A 13,414-nucleotide genomic window follows, 5' to 3' on the forward strand; every position below is an offset into this window, starting at 1 on the left:
TTTTTTTATGAGAAGTAAATCTTGGCAATAATACATAAAGTAGCTAAAATATTTTTCTTGTTTTAGGTGAAGTGGGAACGGTGCTTTGAAAGGTGCCTATCCCACCTCAACCTAACCACTGAACCATCACGTTCTCAAATAATTCCCCACACAGCTACCTCCTCATGTATCACTTCCCCCTCCCTTTTAGATTGTAAGCCCTTACGGGCAGGGCCCTCCTTACCATCTTGTCTTGAATTGTGTTGTGATTATAATGTCTTCCTTGTATTGTAAAGCGCTGCACAAACTGTTGGTGCTATATAAATCCTGTGGTATAATATTGATAACAATTTATATGTTGGTAATAGCTCCTTTTAAAGTAGTGGATTCAATTAGTGAACAGGACTACTTGTACACAGGGCAACTTGGTGTCCTTTTGGGAGTTTTGTTTGAATTTAACATACAGAAAGCATTGCCTGACAGTAATTGTACCTGTACTCATTGTTCACGTGACCTGTATGGCCTTACATATTGTCTTTAGGACAGTCTGCTCTGTGTTGGAAAAAGCTGCAAGCCCTGTATCTGCAAGTATCTGCAAATTTCTTAGTGTTTATCTGACATTCATACATAGGCTTCCATATAAAACTTTCAACGGCAAAAGTGACACTAAACTCAGGAGTTAAATCCTAAAAATGCATTCAAGTACCTTCACTATTAACAAAAATGTATCTTATTTGTGTATCATTCAGCTAGGGCTGCAACAACTAATCGACATAATCGATTATAATCGATTATTGAAACCCTGTGTGCTGTAAAGTAGTCACCACTCCAAGCTCGCTCCAGTGATAGACTACAATCTCAATACAAAGTAGTAAACTAAACATAAGATTGTAGTCTTATCACCGGAGTGAGTTTGGAGTGGTGGCTACTTTACAACACACACAGGGACCATACATACGCTAATTTCAGAAATTTTGTATGCTGTCTGGAAAATTCCTGATAAACTATCCCAAAGGTTTTGTGATTCTATATCTGTTTGAGGAGACCTTTATTAAAGTGACACTATACTCAGGAGTAAAATCTTGAAAATTAATTCAAGTACCTTAACTAACTATCACTCGGCTGTAGATCCTCAAATCATCTCTGAATTGGTGCTGACACTGTCCTTCCTTCTGGAGGGTGGCTAATTTTCTTCCCCATGGTCCCTGTGTGTGTTGTAAAGTTGTTACCACGCCAAGCTCTCTCCCGTGATAGACTACAATCTCAATACAAATTAGTAAATTAATCCTGAGATTGCAGTCCATCATGGGAGTGAGCTTGGAGCAGTGGCTACTTTACAACACACACAGGGACCATGGGGAACAAAAGTAGCCACCCTCCAGAAGGAAGGACAGTGTCAGCACCAATTCAGAGATGATTTGAGGATCTACAGCTGAGTGATACACAAATAAGATACATTTTTGTTTATAGTTAAGGTACTTGCATGCATTTTTAAGGTTTATATTGAGTTTGGGGAGAATTTCTAGCACAAATCAGACTGTCTTACATTAAAGTAACATCATTCTATCTGTACCTTGCTTGATAAATCTCCCACCCAATGCCAGTAATGCTTTTAACAAACGTTCATTCCCCTAACATAAAATGACAAGTTTGACATTCAGTTTGCATTTGAAGTCATAAATGTAAATTAATTGTATGCACCATTACATATCCTACAACTTGTTATGACCAGCAGATATCTGAGACCCCGTTAATTGATGGAATGAACCTGTGTGAACAGCTGCAATTTAGCTCACTAGTTTAAAGACACTCTGTCAGGTCCATCCTGTTTCCTCTACCTCCCCTCTGTTCCAGCAATGCAGCCTCCGGATGACTCTTTGTCATTGGACACTTCTGTGAGTGTTGAATGCCCATTTCACCTGCCCTGTGCTGGTTCCTTCCCCCCACCTTGTCATTACAGGGCTCAGCGGGGGTCATGGACATCCAACGCTCATGAAAGTATTGGATACTCAAGAAAGGCTTCCCGAGGCAATGGGGCTGGAAGATAGAAAAGGTAGGAGAAAAGGGCCCCTGGCGAGGTGAGATATACCCTGTCTTCTGTCGCATGGGAGTAAAGCTTTTTCATATTTATTTTTATATATATATCTCTATATATAGAGAGATATATATCTATAGATATATATTTTATGGATATGCATTTTTTTATTTGCTGTTTTATCTGATAAAGAATTTATCATTCAGATAGCTGTTTTAGATAGATGTTTAAGCATTCCTGACTGGTCACTTCCCAGCCCCTAGTCTGCTGATTGCACAGCGAAGAAGCATCAGCACATTGGTGAGGTCATCATTCTGCTCTCTTTTTAATCTCTCCTTCCACCAGCAAGCTTCCACTGTTAGATTAACAGCACTGTGCAATAATGAAAAACTGGATTATGTGGTAAGGTTCCTCCCCATCATAAGGCTTGTTACTTTCAGTCTTCCTGTGCCGGAGATTGCAGGAATCCCATGCAAGGACAGATTTAGTGCTTATACTAGGTGTATTTAAAAATGTCATGAATTTATTTTGATACATACATATTGGTCTTTTATAATTTTTAGTTTTATGTTAAAATAGAACTGGCTTCATTTCACATCACTTTGTTTTTCAGCTATTTCCCTTGCCTTTGCTGTACATCGGAAATCATTTAACAGGATTATTAAGTACACAGAAGCTCAGGTAATGAAAATAATAAGTTGCATATCTGCAAGCCATTAGATCTTTTCTCCATGTGATCTTGTGATCTTTGTGTGCTGCAAATCTTATTTGCATACCTTTCTGCTATGCAAACTGTTTATAAATCATCCCTTACTGTTTTGCAGCATAATAATCTCAACCTGCATCCAGAGCCTTTGCTAGAATTATGTAGTACTAAGATCTAAAGGAACCACACTGCTAAAATAGGATTATAATGGTATCTATGTGAATTTAGCAAAAAAAAAAACACTTTATAAATGTAATTTCATAATGCTGCAGATTCTTTGGTGTCTTCTTCCAATAAAATACACCTCCAAATATAACCAGCAGTAATATTTCATTTACCTGCTTGATATATATGTATAGTACGTAAAAGTTATAAGTACATTTTTGATTCTCTTCTGCAGCTTGCCGATGTTCAGTGTCCTGCGAAAATTTAGTATCTTATTTACTTTAATCCTTGAGATGATCATACTAAGGTAATCATATTTTTATTAGTACCCCCAGGCTACCATTTTTGTAAGACATGCAATATAAATACTTGCATGTCATACAAAAAGTAATATTTATTATACTCTTTATTTTTTATATTTATTGTACTCTTGTTCGGCACTGTATTATTTTTGTCCTTGTAATGTTTAAAAATGGACACATTAAGCCGCATTTTTATGCTAAGTGCAATGTCTTTTCCATGTCAGTCACGCATACTCTAGGGTCAGTCTACTTTCTTTTCTCTTAGTCCCCCTGCAAAGTCCCAAATACCTGTTGATCCTGCCAGTGAAGTCCACACAATGCATCTTCCTGTAATGTTGTGGCAATAATACTGCATTACTCCTGAATTCAGAGCAGAGTTGCATTTTCATGTAGATTGTGCCTACGTGCACTATAGTGGGATAACATTTTTTTGCATGGGTGCGGATATCAGGATTGTCACTGCTAGTTCACAAGCCTGTAACTTGTCAATCAGCAGCTGCCCTTTCCTAGTCCTGTCCACTGCTTTCTAGATTGACAGCATGGCCTCTGTTACTCACACCTCCCACTGTGAGCTGTAGTGCCTGCGAGGAGTGTGTGAGACACAAATGAAGGAGCATTTGGCTTGGTCAGGGATGGTTAATGACGTTTTGTGTTTTACTTATGAAGCTTGTGCATCACATAGTAGCTGGATACTTTTTTAGACCGTTATTTCAGAGCCTTTAGTTGTACTTTAATTGTACCTGTGCATGTCTTACATGCTGCTGAGGCTTCTACTTTGAATATACAGAAAGAAGTGACTTTAATGCTGCTGCTCAGTCTCTCCCAAAACTTGCATTATTTGAACTGCAGCCAGTTAAGACCAAGACAGGACTGACTTTCATTGTAAAATGTAGTTTAGGGTGTATTAAGATGTTGTATTAATGTTTCCAAATTGGTTATATACATGTTAGTGTTATATCTGATAGCTGTCAAAGTATTTAGCCTTTTGCCACAATTAAATAAAAAGCAGTCAATCATATTTAGCAGAATATTGAATTTACGATACACATAACTGAAAATTAAACACTGGGAAGCATAACAAAATCCATAGCCTGTCTGCTGAGTAGTTAAGTTTGCCATCCAGACATAGCTGTGGTTCACCATGACAACCTAGCCCATTTTGTTGTGAAACTGTTGATCCTGGTACACAGCTTCTGGTGATGCTGAACCAGTCAATCAAGCATGCTTCCTGTACACCACATTCAGAAAGCCTGAACTAAAAAAAAAAATACAACTTTCTCACAGCTACCAATGAGATTCAAACCTGCCTTTTGAAGTTTGAATGTCAGTAATGATGTAAAATAGATGAAGCTACACCCCACAGGCTTCAGGAAGTTTGCTGTCCTCTTATCTAACCCTTATGTAGCTATGTGTGCTTATCCTGTCTGGAATTATGCAGAGCTCAGATTAAGCAAAACTGAATGAACTTTCTGACTTTACCACAGTTGCTGTGTTCACTGGATGCCATTAGTAGCTCACCGAATGCCTTCCCTTGTTGGCTGGAATTGCTTTATTAATACATGTATACCCACCCATCAAAGCTGTTGATGTTTGCATAACTCCTCCCAAGAGCCATCCCTCTGCTTGCATTAGGGCTGAGGGTTTTTGATAGGAGTACAGAGGCAGTGTGCGGTGATATTTTCAGGAAGCTATGTACAGCACTGCTGGCCTCTCCCACTAGTCATAGAGAAACCGAGAACTAGTGATGACATCACTGGATCTAAATTAAGGCATGTAATGAAAACAGAAATATTACATGTAAAAAATGTCATTAGTAGGTTAATGAAGGAGGAACAGAGGGCCCAACAACGGCAAAACATCAGCAGAATAAACTTCAGCTTTATTGCTATGGAGCAGACGTAAACACGATCTATTCTTCATTTGTATTTCTGCATTCTTGGAATTTGGCCTTTTGTTATTTGCTTCGTCAGCTACTTTCTTCATTGGGGTGAAACTTGTAACCGTGATGTGGAATTACACTAACAATCCTGAACTTCCTTTTTTTTGGAGTTGTTTGAAAGAGTCACGTAGTTCTTTCCTTACTCAGTGGAAATATAATCATTTTAAATTGTCAGTGCGTCAATTCTAGACTAGGACCACATTCATTCAAATCAGCATTTTAGTATTGCGGTATTGTACTTTTCAAATATTGAGGGTGATATTTGCATCTCTTTGAACAAATCTATCTTGGGCAGAATTAGAACTGTAAATTGTGATGCCATTCTATACAGGCATTTGTTTCAGAACGTGTTTAAACATTCAGAATTAATATTAAACACGTTTCAGAACACATTATAAAGAAAGTGACTTGTGTAATGAAATTTTACTTGTGAGATGATAGATACCATAAGGTGCTTTCTGCAAAGGGAAACAGTGACATCTCCTGTTCAGTCAATGAATCAACAGCCTTATTTTTACAGTAACATTGATATTTGATGCTGTATTGATTATTCGTGGAATAAGCTTCACCTGTTCTTCAATATTTGTGTTGGATGTGTTATATGTGGAAAATAGTGGTCTCTACATAAACTTCAAGGATAAAATGTATCCAAAGCTATGATAATGTACTTATAAGAACAATTCTAGACAAGAATTAAAACCAGTCAGTAACTTACTTATGCCATCCAGCCGGCACTGCAATGGTATCTAACTTGTACTTCATTTTAATGTTTTAGAAGTACAAGTCTCCCAAAGAGAAGCCACCACGCAATGCCTACACTTACCATAACTGGCAGGAAGAGCCCCCACTGTGCCTATATCCAATTTAGTTCCACCTAGGTGCCTGACTTCATAGGTAAGCCCTGTCCACTACCATTTTATTGTCCAATGATAAAAATTAGGTTTGGGAGCCAAGAATCTGGCCCCAGTAGCAGTTGGCTCTGGACTTACAGCACCACAAAAAGGTGAACATACCCCATCACCCCCCATGCCCTGACTCCTAACATTTAAAGACTAACACTTGAAGTGTATATAAACCCTAAAAAATGTATATGTTGCAGCTTACTAGTTTTTGGGGGATTTGTATTCCTTTATTCCTGTCCTAGGGTGACAATACTCACTGTACAGTACTATATCTACAAACTTTATCTGAGATAAGAAAAAGGGGCATCTTCCAGCACAATGTATTGAGGCAAGGAACACACCACTTGCATGCCTCCAGATATGAGGACCATTAAGAATTTATATGTCAAAAATGATTTGTTTAACCCAGAATTGTTTTTTTTCCCACCATTACTCTTCCTTTATTCTGGCTTTTCAAAATAGCAAACAAGATAATTAAGAGATGGGATAAAAGTTTTAGTGCAGAATTAGACTTTTTGGTAGTTAAATAACCTTTTCATAGATAGCTGTACATCAGACCAGAAAGAAGGGCAATTGAGGAAAGAGGGACAGAGGTAGTTTGGTTTCACATCCCTTTAAATGAGGGACAAGTGGGAGGTATACAAGAGTCAGTTATCTGAAAGACTGGGTTTGTTATGCATAATTATGAGTCCCGCCATGTAAGGTAAACAATGACTCTCTTGCTTCAAAGTTAATCAAAGATCGGACTTTAAATGCATGGCAATCACATCTACATGTGTATGCATCCAAATTATGACCTTTTTTGCTCTCCCAGCAAACCACTTTGTGATATGAAAAGTCCCACTCTGAAGAGTCAGCACTTTAGATTCTGTGCATATAAGCTTTTTTGTAATATTTGTGTCATCTCCATGCCCTGCCACCAAACCAAGCTCAGCTTGCCTCTTCAGAACTAAGCTCACAGCAGAGGTCTGTGCCAGTCAAGAAATGACATGCTTCACCCAGCATGGGTCTATACTTTGGGATTAGTTTTGAAGAGCTGAGCTCTGCCCAGACATCGAGTGGCAGATTGTGCTATTTAATGTTATCAAAAATAGTTCAAGAACAAAATCTGGTCGGGAGGGCTGACATTATAAGAGAGTATGTATCTTATTCATTATTAATCCCCCTATACCCACACAGCGTTCTCTTCTGATGGAGCTTTTTTTAGTCATTCATTTCTACATTCTTCTTCCTATTATTAGTATCAGAAACCCTGTAGTGTAAGTGTACCTCAACCCAAGCAATAGAAAAATGCAGCTATAGTACATTCTATTAAGTAGAAAAAATACATTAAAGGCAGCGCACAGACAAAAAAAGAGTTCCTATTTGTGTCTCTGAATCATCATTTTAAAATCTATTTTGTTTGTAAATGTATTCATAACTACTTTATTTTATTTGTAGTGCTAGATAATATTTATTCATTCTTTTTCTTGCAGGAAAAGATACTCACTATCTGTTGCTTTAAGTGTATCAGCCATGATGATCGGCGCTTTTATAGCAGCCAGGTATGAATTAATAATGGGCTTTTGTCTGTGCTGTCACCAAAGGCCAGTTAGTCATTTATGGATTGCTGAGATTTCTTTTGCTTGAATACAATATTGCAAAGCACCAATCATTCAATTGCTATTTTATGCACTGATTTATCTGTTTTACAGATCGTTAGCCTGTGCTACTTTTTTGCTTCATAATGCTTCTTATTTTCCATGAAAGCTTTATTGTTTTTCTTAATAACTCTTCTCTTTCTTCTGCTTAAATGTGCCGTTTTATAGTTTGTGATTGCAGGTTATTAAAACTACTATCAGAAGTAATCAATTGGATGAGCAAACTTAATTTTATTTAAACACCTCATTTAAATTTTTTAGGCTTCAAGCTGGCATTACATTCAGATATCAGTCAGAGGTATGCTCATTCTGATTGTGAGTGATCTATACATTTTACAGACGCTCCATAGAAATTAAGGCTGGCATGGCATCAGTGTGAATGTCCACAGCTGTGTTATCTCTGGGGATCAATATCTATAGGCAAATCCCTGAGATTCCCCTGTGATCGGGTGGGGGGTGTGGGCGATGGTGGGGGCGTGTTGTGGTTGTTACCTCGGACATTCCGCCCAGCTCACTGACATCACAGATTTCCACGAGCTGAGAGGGACGCCAGCCAGAGCGTCCCGTTCAGCTCCTGGCAACCAGTGACGCCACTGGTTGCCACAAGCTGGCAGGATGCTGGCCAGAGCATCCCAGGTTGCTAAGATTCCTTAGCAACCTGGGATGCTCTGGCAGGAAAGTGAACAGGCACCCTTCTGTCTTCCCCTGCGTGACCCAATGAGATGTCACCTCAAGCTGCCTCTTTATAAGGAATGCCTCTGACCATTGTCTTTTTTTACATCCGAAGGAGCCCATGCACAAAGCAATTGCCATCTGGCAGTGCCAAAATAAAAACAGATCAGTCAGTAATAACAACTGTAGGCTAATCTACAACCATACATATACAGCAAGCCCTTACAGCTGCATGAATGGCTATGTACCTTGTAGAGTGCCCAAGAGCACGAATTCAATGATGCCCTGTTATGTACATTTTGACCAACTACTATGGTCAAGAACTCCACTCCCTATGCCACCTCATTATGGCTTAGTAAGACCTCCCTTTATAGATGTGAGCCATTAGTAAGATGGACAATTTATACTTACTAGCCCTACAATCTTATTAGTTATAGAGGTTTTTGAGAAAACAGTGTAAACCATAATAATAATGTGTAAAGGTCAGTAATGGATAACAGACAGATTTCAGTTTACAGCCATCAGTGAAACATGATGGCTAGTTGCTGTCAGTTACTGCTGTTGTTTGCACATTGCTCTTTCCTTTTATTATAGTTGTTTGCATTTTTATATGTTTTATATTAGACTGGTAATTGTGTGTGTGTGTGTGTGTGTGTGTGTGTGTGTGTGTATGTATGTGTGTGTATTAACTGCTATTTCTTAAATACCTGCCATTGAAAATGGTCAGAATGTCAATGTTTCTTTTCAGTTTTGATCTTACTTTTAATTTGGAAGGATACTGCATTGTGTTGTTGAATGACTTGTTCACAGCTTCATATGGGGTTTATACCAAAGAAAAAATTAACCCTAAGGTAATTATTTCAATTAAAATATATATCTTACTAATATATATAGAAATAAAAACGGAGATCAATAATAATTTATTTATATGACTGAACTTCAAATTTACAAAGGTGTGTTCGTATTCTTGCCTTTAACTGACGGTTCTTATATGATTTTAGGCTGAAAAAGATAAATGTCCTTTCATTTAATTTAAAAAACAAACACCTTTTATCCTCAGAACCCCTAGAGGATCCTAATAAAGGCGAAAAGATGTATTAAGCATGATCCAGTTTAACAGGAAAATATCCTTCATGACCCCAAGTGACAATCCTTATAAACCTGTGGATCAATGTGCTGTGTATTTTTAGAATGGAGGTAACCCTTAATAGTTTGCTCTTTCAGGAAAATACCCAACCACATTTTTAAAAATCGATTGTACCTAAAATAGCACATGTCCCTTGAAAGTTATTTTTTTTTTTTTTTTTGGTTCATAGTTACATAAAGCTTTCAGTAATGAAAACTTTCTGCCCCTTCTAATCTCATGAGATGCCTTTCTGGCTGTTGTGGTGAAAACCTGTTTTTGTCTATGCATGACAAAGCCAAAAGTTAACTTTCAGAGACCCTGTCACTTTACCCATTTAGACTGAACTGACATTGTCTGTGAAAAGGGCCCCCTCCCCAACCCACTAATACTCACCTCTCCAGCAATTACCTACCACTGCTTCCTCAACCTAATCTAGGGACAATACCCAGTGCTTCCAGCTATAGGGGCAGCCTAGTGTCCAGTCACTAAACCTGAGCACGGTCGTGAGTAGGGGAGAACGACATTACCGCTCCCTCCCTCTAGGTTGTAAAACTTGCCAATACAAGTTGTTTTTGGTGTTAACTTCCATAGCCCTGGAGAATTTGAATCGGCAAAGGGACATAGTCTCTTTAATGTATGATCTCCCAGCAGCACATTCTCACCTTACTCTAGCTTTCCTGCCATTCTGTTCAAACTCAGGGCACCAGAAATGGCCGTAGATGGCTTGATTTTCTCTTGTTCAGTCCACAGGATGAGAAAAAATCAATTGATTGCCCCATCCACCTTAAACAGCACGGAGGAATCTCACTGCCAGATTTTGCTGTCTGTGGCTGCCTGAATACAAGAACAGTGACTGAATCTGAGAGTATGTAGTCGCTGTTCAGCCGAACATTTTCCATTGGGCTCAATTGATTTTTTTAATCGACTTTTGATGAGCTGGGTGTTGCTTGCAGGGTCACTCATGCCAATTCAGCAGGACTCCTACACCCTGTACACCTGTGTAAGGAGGAGTGACTACTCCCATTTCTCTCATGTGACAGCAATGGCCCTTGCGGATTGGCCCAGCACTATCACATGGGGGTGCAAATAGAGTCCTCAGCCCTGTGTAGGCTCTGACTAGAGTAACTCGGAGCTTACAAGTAAACCATCGCTATAAGGAATATTGGGGCTGCCATTGTGGATTTCCTTGTGCAAATGCTACTTAATAACTAAGGTGCTGGCGGCCTGCTAGCTTTATACTTGTTATGGATTTGGAACCTAATGTACTGAAGTAAAAGATTCTGATAACTAGCAAACAGTTTTCAGTCATATCTTCTATAGGGGACATTTATACGAGTTAATTATATCACCTTTTCTTAAATATTTTTGGCAGAAAACTGGAGATTAGATCTCTGAATGTTCTATACTTGCCACCTGCGTAACAGTATATTTATTATTTGATTAATTAAAACCCATTTTTCCTCACTTTTTACTTTTTTTTAGTAGCGTAGATATAGTTTGAAAGTGAAACTCCAGCCAATACTTCTACTTTGTGTAGAGTGATCAAGATTTAGAATGACTGACTGGTTTTTATTGCTGTCTGTGTCCCCATTGAGGAGATTTGCCCTTGCTCCCTGTGTGATCCCCATAGGAGGAAATCTTTCCAATACTGACACAGTCGGTATTTAAAAACTTTACAGATTTTGTAAACCTTCTCCACTGTATCCCAAATGAAAAAATATCTAAAATATCCTAAAGTATTACTAAAGACATGGTGCTTTTTACCTTAATGCATTCTTTGCATTGAGGTAAAAAAAATCTAGTACTTTTCTATTACCCCCATCCCCCCACACTTATCTGTGGCCACTCGTCTCCTCTGCTGGGACCAGGAGGATACTTGGCATTCCCCGAACCTTCTGGTCTTGCGGGAGGGTACGGGGGTCAATCAAAGTGTGATTGTAAGAGCGGGGGGACATGGCTTGCTGCACGCTGCGTCTCTATGGATCACACAGCTAGGTGCAGGCACAGCGGGGAGCAACCACGCACAGTTGTCTCCTCAGCAGCCAGCTACCTGATGGAGACACCCTCATGTGGTTGGGGGCTAGCAGTTCTGGGTTAACTAGAAAATGAGGAAATCAAAAAGTGTAAAGGAAAAAAAGGGTATTTAAAGTACCTCTGGCACACTTAATTATAAAAATAAAAAAAAGTTAAGGTTTAATATCACTTCAGTTCTAATACCCTCTCACTTTATTGTGTAATGTTACAGGAATTGGGAACATTTGGAGTCCTTTTTTACAATGCCACATTCATGCTTTTGCCAGCATTAGTTCTCACTGTATGGACTGGAGAATTTGAGAAAGTAAGTTGTGGTCAATTAACTTCTGTTATTTGCTATCTTTTGGTCTGTTAAATATACCATTGAAAGTGTTTTGGCTTATCTGTTAGATACGTGTAAAAAAAACAGTTGTTTGACTGATTCTAACGCCACTCCTCTTCACTGCTCGAACAGTTGCCTGCCACTGCCATGCATCACATACAATGCAGCACTGGCAGTCCTACACTGTATTGGATGTCAAGGGCCCGCCCAAATACCAGGAGCATCGTTGAGCAACAGAATGACTGTTTTCCAATATGCTAGTACAGTGATATAGTTTAAGAAAAAACTGAACATTTTGTAACACCCAGAGACGTAACAAGAAACCATGAAGGGCCCCCCACTCCATCCCCATAAAAAAATGTCGGCACCTTGGCAGTTACCAGTGTAGTGCATGTGTGCAGTCCCAGGGGGCAGGGCCATCCGTTAAAATTATGGCACCCCATACAGGTTGGGCTTTGCGGATTTATTATTATTATTAATTTTTATTTTATTATTTTTTACTTTTATCAATTTTTAATTTTCTTTTTCATTTTTATTTTTTTATTTTTTTACTACATTTTTATTTCTTACATTTTATAAATTTTTAATTTTTCTATTTTTATTTAATTTTATACTTTTTTTCACTTAACTTTATTGCTATCACCCAGGGGCTAAGAAGCCCCTGGGTGGTAGCATTCAGAGGTGACAGGCTCTCTTTATGAGCCTGCCCTCCAATAAAGAAGATAGAGCACACATGTGCTCTATCTTCTGTACAGCTTAGGTTGTGACAGCAGACACAGGAGGGCTGCGAGTACAACGATCCTGTTTCACTGATCACGGAGCAAAGAACAGAGGTTCTCCACTTTGCTCCCCGCTCTCCATCCTAAACTGCCTTGCCGTGGTCAGGGGTCCCCCAGAAGAGCAGGTGTCACGATCTGGGATCAGGCTCAGAGTCCAGTAGCTGAAACAGCAGGCAAATTTGTGGTATAACAGACCGGGTTTGGTACACAAGCAGACGGTAGAAGTATAGGAGCAGGCAGAAGCGTAGTCAGTGAACAAGCCGAGGTCAGCAGCCAAAGGTATCGAGTATGAAGCAGAAGACGATGAGAGTAGTCGGTGAATCAGCAGCCAAAGGTCGGTACACGGGTAGCAGTATAAGAGGATTGTATCACAGGAGCAAGGAAGCAAGATACTGGCAGGAGCACAATAATCTGGCAAAGACTAAGTGCAAAGCCATGGCTTAAATAGGAAGTTCAAGGGAGGAGCATGGAGTTCAGAGTTCAGCAGAGATTAGGTATAACTGAGGATTACACAGGAGATCAGGCAAGGAGCTATCGAAGGTTCTTAGGTGGCTCCGCATGTAGAACCACTGCCAGCTACACCAGAGGCTCTGGGTTCAGATCCGGTTCCTGACAGCAGGGGACCTCGAAAACCACGGCAGAGAAAGAAGGAAACCGGAGGAGGGGCAGACCATGGAGGTGGTCCGGACAAGTCACAAGCAGGCCTGCATACAGGTGATTTCAGTGGCTGTATAATATCTCGTTTAAAATGGCTCCTCTGCTTTTATATTTAGCCCTGCTTGTCCGAAGCAGGGCTAAATGTAGAAAAAAAGA

General features: G+C 39.4%; 1 protein-coding gene across 1 annotated transcript in view; it reads left to right on the forward strand.

Annotated features, from left to right (window-relative positions):
- Positions 1–13,414, forward strand: part of SLC35D2 (solute carrier family 35 member D2) — a 54,625-nt gene that overhangs the window by 11,258 nt on the left and 29,953 nt on the right. The window contains exons 4-8 of the mRNA XM_018557870.1: positions 2,628–2,695; positions 3,121–3,192; positions 7,504–7,572; positions 9,089–9,191; positions 11,712–11,804. Of these exons, the coding sequence (XP_018413372.1) occupies positions 2,628–2,695; positions 3,121–3,192; positions 7,504–7,572; positions 9,089–9,191; positions 11,712–11,804 (405 nt within the window). The remainder of the gene's footprint in view (positions 1–2,627; positions 2,696–3,120; positions 3,193–7,503; positions 7,573–9,088; positions 9,192–11,711; positions 11,805–13,414) is intronic.

This window comes from Nanorana parkeri, unplaced genomic scaffold, assembly GCF_000935625.1.
Source record: "Nanorana parkeri isolate BGI_ZX_2015 unplaced genomic scaffold, ASM93562v1 scaffold307, whole genome shotgun sequence".
Taxonomy (NCBI): Eukaryota; Metazoa; Chordata; class Amphibia; order Anura; family Dicroglossidae; genus Nanorana; species Nanorana parkeri.